Here is a 23,348-nt window from a genome sequence, read left to right on the forward strand (position 1 = left end):
GTCTCATTTTCAATTATTTTGGAAAGGAAATTGGTTAACTAGTAATCCTGGGAGTAAACTGGTATATTTTAGGCAAAAAGAAGCTGTAGGGGGAGAGGGCAATCGTGTTGAGCATTTGGAACCCTCTCTTTCCCCCTCTCTTGGGTGATGCTGTTTAGTATGAGATTTTAATTCAATCAGTTCCCAAACAACTAAGACATCCAAAGAGCCCAGCTCTCTGCAGTTAAACAGTGGAGCAATCCAATTGAAACTGTTACTATATTGGAAATTGTCAGCGTCCATGGAAAGAGAATCAGAATGGATAGAGACTTCCATCTGAAATGTTATCTCTGTTTCTCTTCTACAGATGCTAGCTAACCCATTCAATGTTTCCAACATTTTAAGTTTGTGTTTATTATTATCTGATTGTACATGTACAACCCAACAAAACAATGGCTCTCCAGACCATGGTAAACACAATATACAGTACATAAAGATTACATAAATACTTGGGATTATTGTCATGGTTACGGGATACTGTTTATCAGTCTTGCAGCCTCTGCGGTGGGGGGGGGGGAGCTGTTCTCCAGCCTGTCTGTCCTGATTTTGATGCTCTTAGAACACAAAAACATGAGAAATAGGAGCAGGACTAGGCCACTTGGCCCATCAAGCCTGCTCTACCATTCAATGAGATCATGGGAATGCGGTCTTGAACCTTCCTCTTGATGGTAGTGGATTGAAAATGCTGTGCACTGGATGGAAAGGGTCTTGAGTCCAATTGGAAATGCTCCCAGGAAATGTTGTCCATAGAGGAATGGGAGACGTGATCCTCTTTGCATTTTTAATGATCCTCTGTATAGACTTCTGTTCTGATGCTTTGAATATAGTGCACCACACAATGATGCAGCCAGACAGGACACTTTTTTACATTTCCACCAGCTGAGATTTTGTTGTAGTTGTCATTGGATCTTACAGCAAGGAAACACATCCTTTGCCCATTAGTTCTACACTGACCTTCAGATATTGAATGGCGGAGCAGGCTTGATGGGCCAAGTGCTCCTATTTCTTATGTTGTGTTCCAAGACCATCAAAAACAGGACAGACAGGCTGGAGAACAGCTCCCCCCCCCCCCACCACCCCCCAAGCAGCGAGACTGATGAACAGTATCCTATAAAAAGGTAACGATTATCCCAAATATTAATGTCCTCTTTATGAATCCCATTAATTTACACTCTCTCTACTTTACCATCAATTTTCCTTCAGATTCTGCTGCAGGGACAACCTGGAGTGGGCATTTGCAAGCCAATTTATATATCTTTATAATGGAACAAGAAACTGGATGCCTAGAACTGACCCTTGAATTTGCAAGGAGAATATGTGTGAACCCCACATGGACAGCACCCGAGGTTAGGTTTAACATCGGGTTATTGGAGCAATAAGGGAACAGCTCCTCTAACTGTGCAACTGACTGCTCCAGCCGAACGCACAGACCTGGTGGGATTTGACATTACTGGGAGCAAACTGCCCTCAAATGTGGCCACCTGAGTAGAAGAACAATTGCACAATACTTCTAGTTTCTAGTGAAGGGAAACCTTGTAGTCCTTCGATGAAGTATATTTTATACTTTCAGAGAGGCAGGGAGTTCTCCATTATTTCATTGTGAAGGTAACATGACAAAGTTACCAGAAACTCTTGCATGGAAAATTAGGCATTTTTGCCCATGCGGCAGGGAGAGATTACATTCCGGTTGTACGAAATCCTCCCACGGCTTTTGTCCTTGCCCAGAAAGCACTTAAACTTTTGGAACTTGTCCAAAGTCCTTGCCTGTTGTGATAAGTTTCTGCTTTGTTCCCTCCTCCAGCTCCACGATAATTAAATGCCTACTTTCACTCCCTTGCTGATTTTATAATTACAAATAATGCAGCAGGATGGATGATTCAATGCGACACAGAGTCTCGGGAGGTGCCGCTCCCAACAGTAAAGCAATCTCGAGCTTGATATGATGGAACAGAGAGCATCTTACTTCTAGATGCCAGCTGACATAACATTAAAAACTGAAGAGTATTTTATCTGTCATTTCAAATCATGTTTTTGGATGAAACTTTTTAAAATTGGGCACAATGTCATTATGGGCACATGTTTTCTCATACCATTATACAGTAAAACCCCTGGTATTCGGCACCTATGGCGATCCAACAGGATGGCATTAGCATCAACTTTCTGCTAGCCTACTCCCCGTGCTCCCTTGCTTCCCATTCCATTTGTCTTCTTTCCAGCTCTCCACTCCCATCCCTCTCCATTCACAGTGCCATCCCCCTGCTTCCCCTACTCGCTGATGCACTCTCCCTCCCTTATCCATGTATTACCTCCTGCCTGTGGGACTGTGCCCCTCCCCTATCCCTCCCTCCACACCATTTTGTTTGTACACCTATCTACAATTTGTCCATACTGTGATGAAGGGCTCAAGCTCGAAATGTTGGTTATGAATCTTTCTTTGCTACATTAAGCATACTGTTTGATCTGCAGAGTTTCTCCAGTAATGTGTTTTTACCAATGCGGTTTGCTAGATGTCAGATAAGTGTATTTTCCCGTTGGGTTTACAGTGCCTCACTTAAATTTGCCCACTGCCCTCATGATCTGATTTCTGTTCACAAGACAAATATAACATATGGATGTCATGACGAATCCAACTGGCACGTGAGAGGTGAATAGGGAAACTAATAGCGAGGCACACCAATTTTAAGCTTATGTACTTTTCACCTATTACTTTATTCTTATTTATTTTCATTTTTATTTATTTTTCTCTTTTTTTTTTTTGCCGGTTGCTTGAATTCCAGATACCAGGGATTTTACTGTAGTTGTTGAAATATACAAAATTGTGAGGAGTGTCAATACAGTAAATTCAGGCTTTTTCTATTGAGGTGAGACAAGAAGTAGAGGACGTGGTTAGAGAAAGAAAGGGGAAATGTTTAAAGGGAACATTAGGGGGAACAACTTCATGCAGAGAGTGGGTATGTGGAACGAGGTGCCTGCTGAAGTAATGAATGTGAGACAGATTTTGGCATTTGAGAAAGCATTTGGATATGTACATGAATTGGAAGAGTATGGAGGGCTATGGTCTGCAGGTCAATGGGACCAGGCAGAATTGTAGTTCAGCACTATATGGGCCTGTTTCTTTGCTGTAGTGTTTTATGGGTCCAAGTCTATTTGACAGCCATCAAAAATGGAAATCCTCAGTCATTACTTTTGTTGTTTCAAGAGATGACCTCTATAAAGTTGGATTGTTATCAAAAGAATTAAAAGTTTGCATTTGTGTGTCACAGTGAAAAGGGCTCTTCTATGAGCAAACTAACAGGTTATCTTGAACATTCAAACAGTCATGTAAAGAGTGCAATTGTAGAGTTTTGGATGGAAATGAAACAAAAGATTTATTAGTACCAATCAAGGGCTGCATGACGGCACTGTTAAGGGGATCATTCAGGAGCCTGATCACTGTCCGAGGCGACAAGAGGTGTAGATGGAGTTCACGGAGGGGAAGGAAGTTTGTGTGTTGTGCTGAGCTGCATTCGCTACTATTGAAGTTTCTGATCTTGAACAGAGCAGCTCCCAGGTCACGCTATGATGCGTCCAGTGGCTGAGCTGTCTATGGTGCACCCGTGGAAGTTGTTTGGGGAAATGGACACGCCGAACCTCTTTAGTCTTCCAAGGGAGGAGAGATGTTGCTGTGCTTTCTTGACCACTGCATCAACCTGTTTTGTGAAGTTAATTTTAAATGGACATCCTTTTGGTCAACACCCATAGTTTGTCTGCAAACTTAAAAAAATAATGCTCAGATAAATGTTTCTCATGAACGTTGTTCTTCATGGACAATCCTTGCAGAGCATTCAGATTCATCAGCCCATGGCTCAGTGGAGGCATCAGCAATTGCACCAAAATCCAAAGGTTAATTTAGAAGTTGGGGTTAATTAAAATACAGTGGTTCTGAACTCAATCCAGCTATCATTTATCATCACCTCCCTGGAAGGTTTGCATTCCTACTTCATTGTTCTTCTGATGCAACCTCTTGGCAGTGCATATACCTGTGGGAAAGTGGAGGTGACTGCCCTCCGTTCTTGGCCATTGGTGATCTGAGATTAGCCTTCAGCAGTTGGTAGTTATTGCCAAACTGGGCTGAAGTTGCTTTCGTGCCAATAACTGACATGAGTAGTGGAGCCATAACACTGAACAGTTTTTAATGTCTATGGTGCACCATAGACAGCTCAGCCACTGGACGCATCATAGAGTGACCTGGGAGCTGCTCTGTTCAAGATCAGAAACTTCAATAGTAGTGAATGCAGCTCAGCACAACACACAAACTTCCTTCCCCTCCGTGAACTCCATCTACACCTCTTGTCGCCTCGGACAGTGATCAGGCTCCTGAATGATCCCCTTAACAGTGCCGTCATGCAGCCCTTGATTGGTACTAATAAAGCTTTTGTTTCATTTCCATCCAAAACTCTACAATTGCACTCTTTACATGACTGTTTGAATGTTCAAGATAACCTGTTAGTTTGCTCATAGAAGAGCCCTTTTCACTGTGACACACAAATGCAAACTTTAAACTGTGACTGTAGTGCAGTGCTCAAAAGTGCTGAAGAAACTCAGCAGGTCACAGTGTCTAGAGGAAGCAAAGGTATATTACCAATGTTTTAAGCTTGAACTCTTTGTCAGGGTATGACCAGAAAGCAGGCAGGTGTCTGAGTAAAAAGCTGGGGGGTGGGGGGAGAAGGAGGGAAATGGGGGAGGAACACAAGCCAATAGGCAAGAGGTCATAGGAAATCTGAGATCCTAGTGGGGGCCAAACTGGGAGGCCTGGAAACAGTCTGAAACTGCGTGGCACAATACGGTAGCAGAGGCAAGTAGCTCAGAAGAACACGTGGCTGTGTTGCCTGTCGACTTGTGCTCCTCTCCCTGCCCTTTCTTCCCTCCTTGCCCCCCCCCACCCCCCCACCTTTGTATTTTGACACATGCCTATTTTTTTGCTCATTCCTCAACAAAAGGCTTGGGCCTGAAAAGCTGGTTGCCTATTTTTGCTTCCTGTGGAGGCTGTGAGACACGCTGAGTGTCTCCAGCATTTTTGTGCATTGCATCAGATGGATTTTAGCTGATGCCGTGCTTTTACTATTGTGAGTCAACAGTTGGGCAGGGATGTGTTTGAAATAGCAGAAAGATGTGGCACTTAAGAATTGCTCTTCAATGCTAGAATCTTGACCTGCCTGGTTTATTGAGCACCTTAGTGGGAGGGGTGGGGAATGATCATGTGGAAAATACGGCTGGAAGTTTAATCTCTGACTTCGTCACTATATGTGAACAGGGCAATGGGTTTTACTGTGCACAAAAGAAGATACTGTATTCATATAATTTTCCCATTCATGATGCCTATTTATCCCTATTGTAACAAAAGGGGTGCTGCCATGGGAGGCCTGCCTTGGTTTGAATCGATCATTAAACCAAGGGCTGGTCTGTTCTCTCAGGCAGATTTCCCCCCTCATCCCATCCACCCACAGAGGTTATTTGGATAAAGATTAAGGAGTGTCATTCCATATCCTGATGAAACTTTTCTGTTAGAAATACTGGAATTGATGATTATACTGCTGTTGTCTGTGTGAGTTTGCTGTGATTTTAGCAAATTATTAATAATATATTGTTACATTAAATCAATAATAATTTAAAATATAATTAATACTAATGAGCTGCCCTATTTCCTGCATTATATTATTTTTTAAAAAATTTAATTTTTCACACTGAACCATATTGACCAAAATAAAATACACACAAACATTTCCCTCTTGAATATACACAGTGTCATTTTCTCCCCTTTTCCCCCTCCCTTCCCTCCCTCCTTCCCACCCCCTTCCCACCCACTAAATGTTCAACATATACAATAAACCCATTAAACAATGTCATCGCACAATGAAAATATACAAGAGAATTGTGTCATCTACTTTTACACACTGGGTCAGTTCATTTTCGTCGTCTTCTCCTTCTGTCATTTTAGGGGGTGGAGGTCCGTGGTAGGCCCTCTCTGTTGTGTTCCATGTATGGTTCCCAAATTTGTTCGGATACTGTGACGTTATTTCTTAAATTATATGTTATTTCTTCCAATGGAATACATTTATTCATTTTTATGTACCATTGCTGTACTCTCAGGCTCTCTTCTGATTTCCAGATTGACATTATGCATTTTTTGCTACAGCTAAGGCTATCATAATAAATCTTTTTTGTGCTTCATCCAAATCGAGGCCTAGTTCTTTACTTATTACTTAGAAGAAAGATCTCTGGATTTGTTGCTTTTTGTGATTTTATTTAATACCTGATTTAGATCTTCCCAAAGCTTTTCCACTTTCTCACATGCCCAAATTGCATGTACTGTTGTTCCCGTTTCCTTCTTACAGCAAAAACATCCATCTGATACTGTTGGTCCCATTTATTTAACTTTTGGGGTGTGGTGTATAGCCTGTGTCACCAATTATATTGTATCATGTGTAACCTCATGTTTATTGTATTTCTCATAGTTCCGGAGCATAGCGTTTCCCATGTTTCATTCTTTATCTTAATGTTTAGATCTTGTACCCACTTTTGTTTGGGTTTACAGCTTGTTTCCTCGTTTTCTTTCTCTTACAGTTTGATGTACACGTTTGTTATAAATCTTTTAATTATCATTGTGTCTGTAATAACATATTCAAAGCTGCTTCCTTCTGGTAACCTCAGCCTGCTTCCCAATTTGTCCTTCAAGTAGGGTTCTGCATTATATTATTGAAACCAATTCAAAACACTTTGGGATATTAGGAATATGAAAGGCTCAATGAAAATGAAAGTTTTTTTTCCCCACATAACATTTTTCTTAATCCCTTTATCTCTCATTCTCCAAGACAGCTGTCTATTACCTGGTTGGAAATCCTTTCCTGTTCTTCTCATATGCAGAGCTTATGAATCAGAAAACCAAAATGTTAATTTATTACCTTCGAGAATGGTTATTTCATTAAAACTAAATGCCAAGTAATTCACTTTATTTCTCCCTTTCCACCCCCCCCCCCAACCCACCCCCACCACCAGCTTCCAAAAGAGACTGCATTGAAAAATTTGGACCAAGGACGGTGGAAGGTATTTTAGATGACAGTGATGTTATCTGCACCACTGAGTATTCACGGATTGTACCTTTGGAAAATGGGGAGGTGAGTGGGTGGCAATTACCAACAGGAACCTCTATTCATGTTACACTGCTTTAGGGCCCAGATGTGTTTAGTGTAATGAAGTCGCTTTCATTATATTTTGTATGCAATTTTTTTCATTGAATGGATGAAATTTAGTGATGGTTGAAGTAAAGGTATATCAAGGTGGCAAACCTTTTAATTTTTAATTTAGACATACAGCGCGATAACGGGCCATTTCAGCCCATGAGTACAAATTATGTTTAATTGGGCAATATAGACACGTGGGCCAATATGGCCTGTTACCGTGCTGTACGTCGAAATTAAAAATGAGGTTGGCCACCCCTATGATAGATGCTTGAATATTTTTTAATATTTCCATTTTATTTACACTTACGGGTGTCCAGGTCTAGCAGTGTATATTGTGTAATAATTTTTTTTGCAAGTTGATGTTATTTTCCAAGTTGCCTAAATACCAATGACAATAAATCAAAACCTTGAACTTTGCTGAAAACTATTGCAAATTGTTTCTATCTCAGTTATTTGCATAAGGGAAGTGTTTTATAAGTGGTGATGTTAACTATTTCCACAGTGTTTAACCAACTCTTCTGCTTGCAAACACAGATTGTAGTTTCCTTGGTCAATGGTCGACCTGGAGCCATGAATTTCTCCTATTCTCCCATCCTTCGTGACTTCACAAAAGCCACCAATATCCGACTGCGGTTCCTCCGAACAAACACTCTCTTGGGACATTTAATGGGCAAAGCATTGAGGGACCCCACAGTCACACGACGGGTAAGTGACAACTGTGTATTTGTGTATGGAAGCTGACATCTTGAAAGGAAGTACCCAGAGGGACTTTCCCCAATGTCTGAGAGAATCACCACCCATGAAGCAAACAAGGCCACAACAGAAAGCACTCAAAATACTCAACGTCACTGGAAGGAGAAACAGAGTTAACATTTATTGTAAAATACCTGCAAATTACAGGAAAACCTAGATTTGGAATTTGAACCTGCACTGAGTTAATTGATCATGAGTGGCTGATCAGTAATGATATAATCACAGCATCTTCTGCTGGGCAAGTGAAAAATCTGCTTACACCTTGTGCAGCCTCAGTTCACGTTTGATGTTTGTATAAATAGTGGATAATGACAAGACCAATCTGTGGTGATAACAATAGCCAGATGGTCTGCCAGTACTCGATGAGTGTGTACATTTTGATTAAAGTCAAATTGGGCAAAACACTGGAGGACAATGATTGAAAGCTGGTATCCCAGTTGGAGACCAAAACAGATGTGATGGTATACTTCATGGTTTCGACCACACATTTGAGTGTTCTAGAAATTAATGTCTGGGTATAAATCCAGAGGAATTTGAGGCTTCTGGGACCCAAAGCATCTTTACATTTTAGTTTAAAATACACCAATAAAACATGCAGTCTGTGAATAGAAAATGCTCTTCTCTTTCAGTATTACTACAGTATAAAGGACATCAGCATAGGTGGGCGTTGTGTCTGTAATGGACACGCTGATGTTTGTGATGCAAAGGACCCATCTAATCCATACCGGTGAGTTTTTGTTTGTGCAGTGTGCTTTGACTAATTATTGGCTATTTGAAATGGACATGATGCTCCCAAATACTGTCCCCTTTTTGGGTAGAAACTGAAGATTTAATATTGAAAAGCGATAGAATAGAACAGCAATCATTCTTAACGGTGTCCATACATTTCCCCCCCCCACATTTAAGGGAGGACCGTGAACTGAAATCATAAAGTATTTTGTTTTTATATTGTCAATAGGAGAGAAATATGGAAGAAACCGATAAACTAAACTGGATGGCTTCAAAGGGAAGAGGGCCCATAAACCTTGACCAGAGACCAAAGCAGGCAGAGCCAAATAAAGATTGAGAGTGGTTGTTTGACAGCACAGGCAGGCCCTTCAGCCCAAATTGTCCATGTTAGCCAAGCTAGTTCCATTTTTTTTGCATTCAGGCTGTATCCCTCTCAACATTTCCCATCCATATAACCGTTTACAGCACGGAAGCAGGCCATGTCGGCCCTTCAAGTCCGTACCAGTTCACTTGAACAACTCCACTAGCTCCTCCGCAAACTCCTGAGGAAGTAGAGGCTTTCTTCATGATGCCATTGGTGTGTTGGTTCCAGGAAAGATCTTCCGAGATGGTGAACTACAGGAAAGATATCAATAAGATTGAAAGAGTGCAGAGAAGATTTACTTGGATCTTGCTGGGTCGTCAGGAAACTGCAGACATGTCTCCATGCAGCCTGCCACAGGGAAACTGACCTCCCTCTTCAACTATCCCCTCTCAGTGGGTTAACAGCTGCTCTCCAAATACTAGTATGGATTCCTTCCCTCTACTGGCATAATGGGCATGATCTTCACTGCATGACAACTCCAAACTCACAGGTGGACGGGAGGTCTGAAGAGCCAGGGTACCTGACCTTTTCTGAACTCACCAAACAGGGAATGTCAAGTAAAATGGACCTCCATCTTGCATTTGATTGACGATGGCAGGCAAGGCATAATCTTAATCAATTTCGTGTTTAATTCCTAACCAATGGGCCTACAACAGCCTCCAGGCATAATGCTGACCAGTATTGACCCTGGTCGTGTCATTGGAAGAAGATTTTTTTCAATCTTTCGCTGCTCGTCACCTCGACCAAATTTCCTGCTACAGTGGAATGTACCTTCTAAATGTCTTTGAAGGATACCATTGTCCCCAGCCCATCCCATTTCCCTTGGTTGCATGTTCCACATACCAACCACCCTTCATATCTCTTTTAAATCTTTCCTCTCCCACCTTCAATATATGCCCTCTGGATTTAGATTTCCCTACCCTGCCTACCTTATCTAGTTAATGTGCTAACAATTGTTTCAGACAGTGGATGGATCACAGTGATGTCTATTCCTCATGAGTGTAGGCAGTCGGAGGGCATTGGTTAATGAGAGAAGCTACTTGTACGAATTATAAAGCTCACAATAAATGTTTCCCTGACTCTAGAATTATGAGGCCATGTTGTCAGAGAATGAACATTTGCCACCGGGGTGTGCAGAATTCATTTTACCTCCCATTAAAAGGGTTCACTCTGCTGTCTCAATTCTTAACCACACAGGTGGTGAATGCCTGGTTGCTGAGAATCTTCAAATGATGGGTAGGAAATGAAATTAAGTTGGGGAACCAGCCATGCTTTGTTAAACAGTGGAGAAGCCTTGAAGAGCTGAAAGTTTGCTGACTGCTTCGAGTCGATTTTTATCGGTTTTTTTTCCCCCCAAAAAGTTAATCAGGTTGACGAGAAATTCTTGAATCTCAGTTGTCAGCTGAAGTGGAGAAAATGCTAATCTGTTCATAATTATTTTCAGTTGGCTTTGCTCCCTTTGGAAAGGATCTAAATTTTAAAATTTAGATTAAATTTAAATTTTAATTCCACGAGCCCATGCCTCCCAAATACACCTGAGGGGCCTACAAATTCCCGTATGTTTTGAAGGGTGGGGAGAACACCCGGAGGAAACCCACGCAGACACGAGGAGAAGTCACAAACTCCTTACAGACAGTGCTGGATTTGAACCCCGGATCACTGGCACTGTAATAATATTGCGCTAACCGTCGTGCTGACTTTGCTGCCCACTACACTAACCACAAGCTGTCCGATCACTTGAGCAAAATGGGCACTTATTTCCCCAATGGTTATTTTAAGCTACCAATTTGAGTAATAAATAATATGCTTATAGTCTACTGGAAGTGGAAAATGTTGCAAAATCTGTGGAACAGATTAATAGTGTTGAGTGATGTGTAAATTGGCAATGGGGTTTTTAGTTGCCTGTATCATTGCAAAATCTTCCTTTGTGAAAGTGATTCTGCAGGTGAGTTTATTACGACTGTAGTGTAACCAAATATAATTTTCTGCAATAATTATTTGTGTTGTAAACAACTGAGTTTTTAAAGTTTCTGAGCAAGTAAATTTGATAAGAAATTTTGATGTTGGTCATGGATCTGTCGTGGTGTTTTTGATACTAAATCTGAAGCCCTCGTTTCCTGCCTTCAGTATTATGAATTTACTGCACAGCAGGTCAAAGATATTCAGGCGAGCTAATTACCAGGAACACCAAGGACATCTGGTTCCTGCCACTGAAGTTGGGTATGGGATTTTGGAGGCAATAAAAGTTGTTACGAGGAAAATCTCCAAAATAAAACGAAAAGTGGAACCTCACTCTGGTGTGTTCCTTTTCATTTAGCCTTCCTTATTTTGATCAGTATAGAAGATTCTATTGGCAGCCAGCAATCTACAATTTCTTCACATTTTCATCCCAGAATATTTCAGATTTATTGTCAGAGTACATACACGACATCCCATAAAACCCCCGAGATTCCTTTTTCCTGCGGGGGCAGCAGAATTACCACTAATTGGTAGTGCAAAAAATAAACTGTATATGGTGTATACATGTAAATTAATAAAAGAACTGAAAACAGATAATGAATGTAAACAAACAGCAGAACAAAGAAAATCAATAAAGTGCACAATTAAGAGTCTTTAAACGAGTCTCTGATTGACTTTGCCATTGAAGAGTCTGATGGTGGAGGGGCAGCAGCTGTTCCTGATTCTGGTAGTGTGTTTTGTGGCTCTTTCCAGATGTCAGCACCAAGAACAGAGTATGTGGTGTGAGTCTTTGATGATTGCTGCTACCCTCTTGACAGCAGTGATCGCTGTAGATGTACTCCGTATTGGGATGGATTTTTGCCTGTGATGTCCTGGGCAGTGTCCACTACCTTTTGGAGGGCTTTATGCTCAGCGGTACTGGTGTCCCCATACCAGACCATGATGCAGCCTGTCAGTACACTTTCCACCACACCTCTGTTGAAATTTGCCAGGGTTTCTGCTGTCATTACCAAACTCCTGAGGACGTAGAGGTGCTGACGTGCTTTCTTAACAATGCCATTAGTGTGATGGGTCCAGGAAAGATCCTCTGAGATAGTGACTCCCAAGAGCCTAAATTTGCTCACCCACTCCACCTCTGATCCCCTCAATGATCACTGGATTGGCTACCTCGAGCTTTCCTTTCCTGAAGTCAACAATCAGCTCCTTGGTTTTGGTGACAAGGTTGTTGTTGGTGCACCATTCAGCCAAGTTTTCAACCTCCATTCCTGTACGCTGACTCATCCCCTTCCTTTATAACAACGCACTACTGTGGCATCATCGGCAAGATTATTGGGAGTACTTAAAATAAAAAGGGGTCGGGGGGTAAGCTAGATGAAGATTTCCAAAATGGGAGAATTTGGGAACTAGCCTGGGACAGAACAAGACTCATTGTCATTTGCCCTAAATGCACAAAATATACAAGAACAGCTACAACCGCCTTGAATGGGTGGACAGGGGCAAGAGTCTACATCTGCTTCAGTTTTCTTGTGTTCAGGTTTTGTCTGAATGAAATGGCATTTTAAATTCCACCCCTTCCCCCACATCCCCACACCAGTCTTGCCTATCATCTCAAAGGAGTACCTTTAAAAGCTGCAAGTTGTGTCTGTATACTAGTTTCATTCTTAAATAGTGCCAAATTGTGGGTAAAATGAGTCAGTTGGGGTATTGTTGGAAGATGTGGTTGTCAGTAAACTTGAGTGACGACTCTATTTCTCTTTAATTTTATACAGTGGCAGGAATGATTTTCTTGAACGAGTCAGTGTATTAATCACAGGCTTGGGTGTCTATGCCAAAAAAAATTAGAGATCTTGAGTTGGATGAGATTGGCCAGTGAAATATTTACACTGAAGCTGGTGATGGAGACTGTGTAATTACTGACGTGTAATGAACTGAATTCCCTTGCACGTTAGGAGACGTAGATTTTTGGGGCAGTATGTGGTTTATCAAAGCTGTTCAGATTACATTGAGGTTAAACAAATATTAGTGGTATAATGGTTGCTGTTCATAGATACAACTCATCACGGTTTTGAAACCCACAAGATTGCAGAGAGTGTAGCGGCAGCTACACTGCTACTGAAAGAACACACAACCAGACGGGTTGAGCTCAGTGAGCAGAACTGCTTTATTGCAGGCTGCTGAACTGGACATACTCCCAGCCCGGACCTGGCTGAGAACCGCGCAGGGGGGCACTGACGTCACCCGGGCGTCACGTGGTCCCCCAGCGCGGGCTTCTGAGCCCTGTGCTGAGAAGAAGGGGAAACCCCCCGACGGTGCCATTTTGGTCGGCTGCCCCACCGCGTGGATTACAAGTGGGGCCGGTTCGCCTGCCTAGTGGTGTGCCGTCACAAGAGAAGGATAACTGTATTAAAGCCCTTACAGTGAGGTTGGAGGCTGGCAGCTGAAACCACTTCAGTCGATTCATTGCAGGTATTCCCATTTAAAGTTAGGAATTGAGAGATGAGAACAGTGGCTCAGAAGAACTTCCATGTGGTGTGCTTGTATCTTGGCAATGTCAGAAGTTCATCTCGTAGCCTGGACATCATCATATAAGTAGCTACATGCTTTGAATTTCTGTTTTGAAAAGTTTTGCTTTGTGTGGGCTGAATCTTAACATTGCACATGGCTTTGTTAATTGCAAACAAAAAAAGCTGACCCTGTGCATAAAGCTTCAGAGGATGACACCCAGATGGTGAGAATGACCAAGGGAAATTCATGGAGAATGGAGAAAGGTTATTTCCGGGGGTTGGAGACGTGGTAGGGTTGGTGATGTGGGAGTAGCCCTATCTATTAAAAAAAAATTCAGCCTTTCAAGAGTGAACTTGAAACAGTTCTGAACTCAGAACTAGCAGAGGGATTTCAAGGAACTGATTAGTCTCACAATGCTTTTAGTCACATGCTCCTCTACTGATGAGAAGATCACTGCTATAATGATGTGTACAATGCCTGCTGCCATTTTCTGAACAAGTTGCTATGGTGAGCCACGATCAGGAGTGCCTTTAGGCATATGGTAATTCTTTAATACCACAGGCAATCAAACATGGCAATTTGTACTAGCATTCATTTCCACTCTAGTAGTGGCTTTGCTGAGAGGTTAATAGTACTAAATGGTAGGTAAAAGATTAGGGCTGGAGCGCAGCTAATATTGGGATTAAGACTTCAGTTGAACAGGATCTATGAGTTACATGCGCTTGTGCATCTCTGGACTGTCGGTCTTTAAATTGTGCATGCACCTTTACTAATATGGCAGGTGCCACATTCCTGCCTTATCCTTAGTACAGGTACACAATCTTTTATCCAGGCATCTAAAATCTGGAAAGCTCCAAAATCCGGCAAGTGAGGAAAGACATGGCAGATGAGGGAGGGGGAGACTGGCAGCGTGAGTCGGGCCAGCGAGGGGGAGAGACCAACAGCGCAAGTCGGGAGGGCAGGAGACCGGCAGCGCGAGATGGGCAGGCGAGGGGAAGGAGACAACAGCATGACTAGAAGGGGGTGGGGTTGGATAGGCAGCACAATTCGGGTGGGTTTAAATCTGGCTTTCCGAAATCTGGAAAAATCCGAAATTTGGGACACTGTCCCCCAAGGGTTCTGGATAAAGGATTGTGTACCTGTGTATACTTATTGCCCATTATATTGGGAACAGATCACCTTCATCATTGTCCATGGCACCATGGAATTGTTCGGTTTTCTTTTTTTTTCTTGCTGTGGGAGAATTGAAAGCTCACAATGCATGTAGAAATGCAGAAAGTTATTTTCGTTTATTAACTTTCAGGGCAATCAGATATTGGAGTATTAAACATAACTGGGCATTTTCTGACCAGCTCATTAAACTGACTTTCTAATTCTCAGAATGCCTGCTCTTGTGGAACAGGCCCACCAACCGAATGCCTCCATGCTGACCCAAGTTGGCGTGCTGGGCTAGTTCCAATTCCCCGCATTTGCTCAATATTCTTCTAAGCCCTTCCTATCCATATATCTGTCCAAATGTTCTTTCAATGTCAAATTTGTATATACTTCTATAGTTTCCTCTAGCCACCATCAGAGAGGAAAAAAAAATCGCTTGACACATTCCTCTTCAATCTCTCCTGTCTCACCTTAAGCCTCTGCCCTCGAGGTCCAGAATCGTCTAACCTGGAGAAAAGGCTGAGAACATTCATTTCATCTATGTCCTTCATGATTTCATAAAACACTATTGGGTCAATTCCCAGCTTCCTTCGCTGTAGGGAATAAAGACCCAGCCTATTCAACTTCTCCCTATAACTCAAGCTCTCCAGTCCCAACAACATCCTGGTGAATCTGCTCTGCTTTCCTTCCAACTTATCAGAATCCAAATTCATTGTTATGAACCAGTCACAAAATTAATTGTTTTGCATCCACTTCACAGTGAAAATATTTATATAAACCATCTTGTCAAATAAATAAAAAATAGTGCAAAAAAAAAATCCTTGCTGGACTGCGCACAGTACTTCGTGTTATCGTACCAATGCCTTTAACAGTGGCATCATGCAACTTCTGTACTCAATACCCTGCTCAATGAAGGCAAGCATCTCAAAAGCCTTCTTTACCAACCTGTCCCGTGCGTTGCCACTTTCAAAGAATTGTGCACATATATCTCTCGGTCTTTCTCTGTTCTACCACACTCTCCAGCGTCCTATCATTTACCATTGTAAGTACTATCCAGGTTTGACGTACCAAAGTCAACACCTCACATTCATTGGAGTTAAATTCCATTTAACACTCCCATGGCTAACTTTCACAAAGTGGAATGGTGTTTGAGTGCTGATCAGACCAATGCACACACTCTGATGCTGAGAGCGAACTTTCAATGCATCAAAATGCCTGATGCATTTTTCTTCCTGAGAGTGACATCTGTTTGTTTGCCTGTAGTATTCATTAATTATCAGTTGCGTATTGTAACTAAGTAGCGAACTGGTTCTCACAATTGCAAGATTGAATGTAAAGCAGAGCATTAATCTAGCAGGACCAGAATCTGGATTTCATTACAAAGTATTGTTTAGCAATTGCAATGAAAGGTTTAATTCTGTTTGTGTCTTTGCATATGAGCTTGGGGAATTACAATAGAAGACTTAAAATCCAGGTGCCAGAAATCTGGATCACCTGAGAATCCAGATTTTTCAACAACTCTCAAATTTGTTAAAATATAACAGGCTTTTGTGTGCATGTTTGCATGCATGAGCACCATAGATGCACAGGGGCAACAAGTGACCAAGTTTTTTTGTCAAATGTCGACCTTATTTTTCTTTAAAACTGCTTGTTTTGATAAATGAAGCATGCTGTATTTGCTCATGAATAAACCATCAAAGTCTTCCTGTTCATCTCTTTATTTCCCCTTCAATTTAAATTTTAAAGGTACTGCCCCAAAATCAGGAAAATCTGGACCAACTGAGCAGTCCAGATTTTCAGACTTCTACTGGACATTCCAAATTTAATTCAGCGTGCTGAGGAGAATGTTGTTGGCATCGTTCTTGATTACCTGATTAATGATGATGCCTTTGGGTTGGAAACAGTACCATTCCACAATTATATCCATAGATTCCTATAGGCCAAGACCGGATCAAGACCTCACTCAGTTTTACCATAAATTAAATAATGATAGGTGAACTTGAGAATGTACTTTGACTTGATCTCTGCACTTGCATTCTGATTCATTCAAATGGCAGACTTTAGGGCAGTGGTTCTCAACCTTTTTTCTTTCCACTCACATACCACTTTAAGTAATCCCTATGCCATAGGTGCTCTGTGATTAGTAAGGGATTGCTTAAGGTGGTATGTGGGTGGAAAGAAAAAGTTTGAAAACCACTGTTGACTCATTATGTGCACCGTTTCATAACTCCAAAGGAAATGGGCAAATGATGATTTTTCTCAAGTAAAATATTTCAGTAATAATTGGGTCTAGAGGTGTTCTCAACCTTCCCTTCCCACTTACATACCACATTAATCCCTTACTAATCACAGAGCACCGATGGCATAGGGATTACTTAAAGTGGTATGTGAGTGGAAAGAAAAAGATTGAGAATCACTGATCTAGGGCATAATTAAGTCAGATAACAGTGTACAGGATGCATGTGTAGACACAAGGGTTTCACAGGGAGATACTTTCTCACAGGCAGCTGAACAACTAAAGGAACTGCTCACACTAACCACTGAAACAACATTTATTTATTTGTATAGATGAAATACTTGACCTGCATATGTATGGTTATTATGGCTGGTTGTGTGTCTGCGTGTTTTGCAACGTGGACCAGAGAACGCTGTTTTGTCCGGTTGTATCTGTATGATAAGATGATAATAAATAAACTTGTTTATTTTGGTAAGGAGATCATTGAAGACTTTGGTGGAAAAAGGATCTGCAAGATTAGAAAGGAAGAATTTTATGTTCTAAGCTTATCTTTTGAGTAAATAAATCAATCTTTTATCCTTGATTTCTCCAAAAGTTCTTTTGAAAATGCTAAGTCCATTTAACATGTAAAATGCATTTAAAAATTACCTGTTTTTAAAAAAAAAAAATTTGTGAAGAAGGATTCTTTATTATAAGGTTTGCAATTAGTGTGTGGCTGCCACTAAATCCGTTGTGTTAAAGAGCATCACTCCTGTGACAACTCCACAAATGCCATCATATTCAGACATGAGATGGCTGCATTTTAGACTGAATAGGTAGGATTCTGAACTGGATAATGACAAGACCATGTGTTCCCATAACTAGCTGCAAATTTCTGTCTGATTAAATGGTGTCAGTTGAACCTGCTGTACAAAATTTCTTGTAAAGCAGCAGCCACACCAAATATATAGGCACCCACTACCATCGAGGGCCAAAGGGCTATACTGTGCTTGAAGGATAGAGTAAACCATACCTTATGAAACCTTATTTATAAGATACCATGTTGGAATTTTCAAAAAAGACTGTTTTGCTGGGTTACTTCACTAATTTGTCTTTTGAAAGTGTATCAGGATGATGGAGTTGGTTCCCAATCAAAATCACCTCCAGTAGCTTCCCTGGTTGGGTGGGGTAGGATCCAAGTTCTGTGGTGGGAGACGACAAACATGCATGGATCCAAATAGATAATGAGTAAGTTATAAAATCTCATTTGAACATCTGTTTAAACATGAGAACAAAGGATTTGGTTAACTGTAAGCTGCTTAAATTCTTTGAGTAAATTGATAGCTTGACAAAGTAGGAAGAAAAAGACTGTTCCTTAATGATACTGTAACTTTGTTTACAGTAACAATGACCAGATTTGTTTTCTCACATTTTCTTGGGTCATTGGCCCAGTGAGGTAATGCTGGCTCCGATCAACCCCATAGTTTCCAATTCTATTCAAATTTTCTGTAATGCCTTATCTCTTTCCCAATTCTCCAACCACCCACCCACTGAGACTTTCATATTCACAAAATAATATTTATTTGTATATATGAATACTTGTCCTGTATATGTATTGTTTGTCTGTATGAGTGTTATGCACCAAGGACTGGAGAACGTGTTTCATCGGGTTGTATTTGTGCAATCAGATATCAATAGCTTGTCTTGACACCAAGGAATAACTTACAGCCAGTCAACATGTCAGACCAGACATCCTCAGGATGTTGAAGGAAACCAGAGCATCTGGGTAAACCATGCAGTCATGGAGAGCACATGCAAACTCCACGCAGGCAGCACAAATGTTCAGGGTTGAATCTGAGGCTGCATCAGTACCACCTACGCCATTGTCACCCTTGTACAAGTGCTGATCTCCTCAAATTGAATCTATTGGGCAGAATAATTCTGTCAAAAAAAAATTGTTCCTAATGTTAATGATAAAATTGAGCATCAGTTGCTTATGGTCCTAATGAATGTTGATTTATGCACTTTCTTCCACATTTAAAAAAAATATTTAGACTCCCCCCCCCCCCCCCCCCCCCCAAAATATAAATCTTTTGGTCATTTGTCTTTGCTTGGTGAATTCAGTTCATTTCACATATTCTTGCAACTGGGTTACAATAACCTTTTTCAACCATTAGTAAATATTATGCATAGCACAATGTCCAGACCAATCCATTGGGGTCATTACTCTCGAGTTGAATGTTTGCCTTGCCTCCTTCAGTCTACGTGTCCAGACCAGATTTCCATTCCACTTGCCAGCTTCAGGTTTATGTCATGTTTTCCTCATTTCGGGCATATTTTGTTCTGAGTCTTGCCAAATGCCTTTTGGGACTGAGGAAAATAATATTGGATGCCATTATAATGGATCAATACTGCTGGATCCATATTACTTGATGGAAAAGAAATACAGTAGAACCCCTGGTACCTGGCACTTATTGTAATTGGTAGCCTTGATGCTCCCTACACGAGGCTTGCCCTTTCATTTGTTAACCTCCAAGTCATGTCTGTTCCCAACTGCACTTTGGGATTCAGCCAGCATTCTTGAATGCTCCCCCTCGCTTGTGGGAGTTCACAGGAAGGGAGATTGGATTTTCTGTACCCCATAGCAGAGCTGCAAGGGTTGGGGGAATAGCTCAGTGTCGGTGCTACTGAAATAAGGGAGATGTAGAAAACCTGGTGTGAGATTTTCCTTTTTTAATATTTTTATTGAGTTTAATATGTAAACTTGCATACAAAATTTTAAAGAAAGCACATAACAAATCATCTTATATACGTGTAACCACAAAAAAAATGATAAAACTACATCGGCAGTTCCTCGAACAACAAAGAAACAAGTGATTGAATTAAACCTACAAACATGTTAAATCCATATTTGCAAAGTTAAGCCAACTAATAAACATTAAAAAAAAAACAAACAAAAAAGAAATAAAACCTAAAAATGATGTCTAATCTACCCCCGATATATATAAAAAAAGGAAATTGTGGATCCGATGGTGACCTCCAGGCATCAGATGGAGAATCTCCGGAGCATTTAAAAATTCATAGGATATTATCATGGTTGGAAGAATTAAGAATGGGCCCACATCTTTATAAATTGTAACTTTTTATCTTTAATATTGTATCTAACACTGCAGATTCAGAGTTGAAATAAGAATCAGATCTTATTGTCGTGAGTATGTCACAGAATTCATTGTTCTGTTGCAGCATCATAGATGCAAATATTGCTATAAATTACATTATGCAGCGGCTACTTTGGTAGAGCTACTAAAGCAATACACATACACCAGGTTAGTCAACACAAGACTGTTTTATTTAGACTTTTACAGGTTTCTTTTATATACCTCATGTCCCAGCTGCACGGGAAGGGGTGGGACATCATTATGAGTTTGTCACCAATCCATGGGACCGGGAGGTTTAAATTAAGCACAGTGAGAATCCCGCACCTTCCGGCAGGAGACTCAGCAAACCAACGTGCCATTACTGGGCACGCAGCATCACCCGCATGCGGTCCATTAAATTGGTGAGTATCCAGCAGTTCTAAGGCTTCGCGCGCCTGCTGAAGAACCGCACCGGCGACGGTTCACAATATCACGCTTTGGCCCGCCACACGGCTGCTACAATTAAATAAATACAAAAAGAAGAGAAAGTGAGATAGTGTAGCGACCTGCAAACCGAGTGGTGACCTGACTCACAAAATGGCCTGCAAACGTCGTGATCGTAAGGGCCCCACAGAGACCAATTGCTGTCGTCCCACATGACCTCCTGCACGCGGGAACACCAGCCAGTTGAGGCCGGTGCTGCGTTGGCATAAATCCTGTGTTCAGAGGCAGGGAGTGAATATAAACAGAGCTGGCGAAGCAATAAATCAGTCTTCGACCTTGACTCAACTGTGTGTGTGGGATTCTTACTCCACACTTTTTATAGAGTGCACGCTAGAGTAGTGTCTGTGGTTGGTGAAGGGCTCAAGCAGGAAACATTGATCATGCATCATCTTTTCCATGTAAAGTACACAGTTTGACCTGATGAGTTTCTCCAGCATTGTGTTTTTACGTCAACCACATTGGGTGCAGACCTTTGTGTTTTGCTAGTGTCTATGGTTCATTGTCCATTTAGATATCTGATGGCTGAGGGCAAGGAACTGTTTTTGTGCAGCTGGGTGCTCGTCTTCAGGCTCCTTCCTGATGGTAGCAGTGTGAAGAGGGTAAAGCCTGGGCACTGAGGGTCCTCGAGGATAGAAGCTGCTTTCTTGAGACACTGACTCTTGTAGATGTCCTCCGTGGAGTGAAGACTGAAATAAAACCAAAGTCTAGCCAATTCATGGGAACGTGGATTTGCATTGCTTTGGTAAACCAACAATTAAGCCAGACAATCTATCAAATTGTTCATTTGCTGGTCCAGTTAGACACTAGTACATGATCCTAAATTATCATTTCAGGATGTTCTGTATCTTACCTAGCGGTAAATTTTAGAATATGGAAATAGTTTTGTAGGAAATACAAGGGTAGAAATTCCTGTCCTTGTCATATGTTAAATGAATAATATAACGCCATGTGCACAATTTTATTCACTTCCAAAACCCGATTCCATTTTATGTGGCAGAATGCAACTTGCTCCCACTGCTACACCACTCCTTCAGCACCCAGGACCAGAGATGGATTTCTGTGCTGCAACCTTTTCCAAGTAGCGTGGAGAGGTGACAATGCAAATTCTATGCTTCTCATAATACACAGAAATGTTAACAGATGATTGAAGTTTTTTTTTCCCCCCTCCGGAATCTTTAGAATTGCCTTGTGGCTGAAGGGCTGGCCTCCATCTTCTAGCTGCTGTCCTCTGGTGGTCAAGCTAATGACCAAGGATTCAGCATGTCTGGAAAATGGCCTTGTGTCATTCCAAAGCCAGCACTTGGTCAACAGGGTTAAGTCTTATTGCAATTTCTAATGGTGTCCTAAATATAGTTTCATTGCTCCAAAGGCAGAGTAGTTTCTAATTCAATGGAAGAAGAAGAAAGGAATTCGTACGGTTGAATTTTTACCTTGAATGCACCAATGTTCAGAGAAGATGTGGGGGAAGAAAACTCAAAAGAATGTAAAAGAGTCGTACAGTTTTCCTCTGGGAGATTTTGAGGACTTTTTTCTTAACTCTCTCGTGGCACCAGGGATCACAAGCAGGGTTCGAATCTGATGCTGTCTGTAAGGAGTTTGTAATTTTGCCTGTGCCTGCATGGGTTTTCTCCGGGTGCTCCACCATTTAAAAAACAAGTCTGGGAGTTGTAGCTCAATTGGATGTAATTGGGGCAACACAGGGCTCATAAGAACGAAAGGGGCTGTTGTCAAAAAATAACATGGAGAACCAAGTTGGAAATAATCTCCCTTGCACTTGAATCTGATTGAACTTAACCTAACCATCGATGGCTAGTAAAATTTAATAGAAACACTTCCTCCAATGTGATCTTAATTTTGACCTGAATTGCAATCCAGTATAGTTGCATGATGCTTGTCATTAAGACTTCAGAACAATTTGTGCTCTGGAGTTCATCATCTTTTGTTTAAAAGCTGTTGAGGTGACTAGTTCATTTAGAAGATAAGCACTCATTCCTGATTTGACCTTGCTTATCAAGAGTGGCATTCTGGAATATATCAGGGTTGCCAGATGAGGATTAACGAATGAGTATCACAGATCATCCTGTATGGTTTAATGTTAAACAGGAACTTGGAGTCAGCATATCTAGAATGTGTTTAACTGCAGTTATTAATTTGCAGCAAGAAAAACTGGTGTTTGCTTTTGAAATGAAAGTATTTGAGGTTTATTTCAAGATAGATTTTATTTTAATAATTCTGTTATGAAATTTTAGGTTGGGCCTCGAGGGTGCAGAGTTACGAGGGAACAAATGCTCTCTGGAGCGTAGAAGATTGAGGGGTGATTTGATGGAGGTGTTCAAGATTTTAAAAGGGACAGAGAGAGTCAACGTGGATAGGCTTTTTCAATTAAGAGTGGGGGATATTCAAACCAGAGGCCATGGTTTGAGATTGAAAGGGGAAAATTATAAGGGGAACATGAGGGGAAATTTCTTCACGCAAAGGGTGGTCGGGATGTGGAATAAGCTTCCGGCAGAGGTAGTTGAAGCAGGAATGTTATTTACATTTAAGGAAAGACTGGATAATTACATGGAAGGGAGAGGATTGGAGGGGTATGGACCAGGTGCTGGTCAGTGGGACAAGGAAGGTGGAGATTTGTTCCGGCATGGACTAGTGGGCTAAACTGGCTTGTTCTGTGTTGTATATGGTTGTATGTTGATCTAGATTAATTTATGCCTGGGATGGCCAAGCTGCAGCTCTTTGACATGTAATGTGCGGCTCGCAGAAATATGTTG

At 41.3% G+C, this 23,348-nt stretch overlaps 1 protein-coding gene across 2 annotated transcripts in view; it reads left to right on the forward strand.

Moving 5' to 3' along the window:
• lama5 (laminin, alpha 5) overlaps nt 1-23,348 on the forward strand; it is a 247,739-nt gene that overhangs the window by 69,992 nt on the left and 154,399 nt on the right. For both annotated transcript variants that reach the window (XM_069884131.1, XM_069884132.1), the window contains exons 4-6: nt 7,075-7,193; nt 7,794-7,964; nt 8,642-8,739. In XM_069884131.1, coding sequence (XP_069740232.1) covers nt 7,075-7,193; nt 7,794-7,964; nt 8,642-8,739 — 388 coding nt within the window. The remainder of the gene's footprint in view (nt 1-7,074; nt 7,194-7,793; nt 7,965-8,641; nt 8,740-23,348) is intronic.

The sequence above is a fragment of the Narcine bancroftii genome, chromosome 6 (assembly GCF_036971445.1).
Source record: "Narcine bancroftii isolate sNarBan1 chromosome 6, sNarBan1.hap1, whole genome shotgun sequence".
NCBI classification, from domain to species: domain Eukaryota; kingdom Metazoa; phylum Chordata; class Chondrichthyes; order Torpediniformes; family Narcinidae; genus Narcine; species Narcine bancroftii.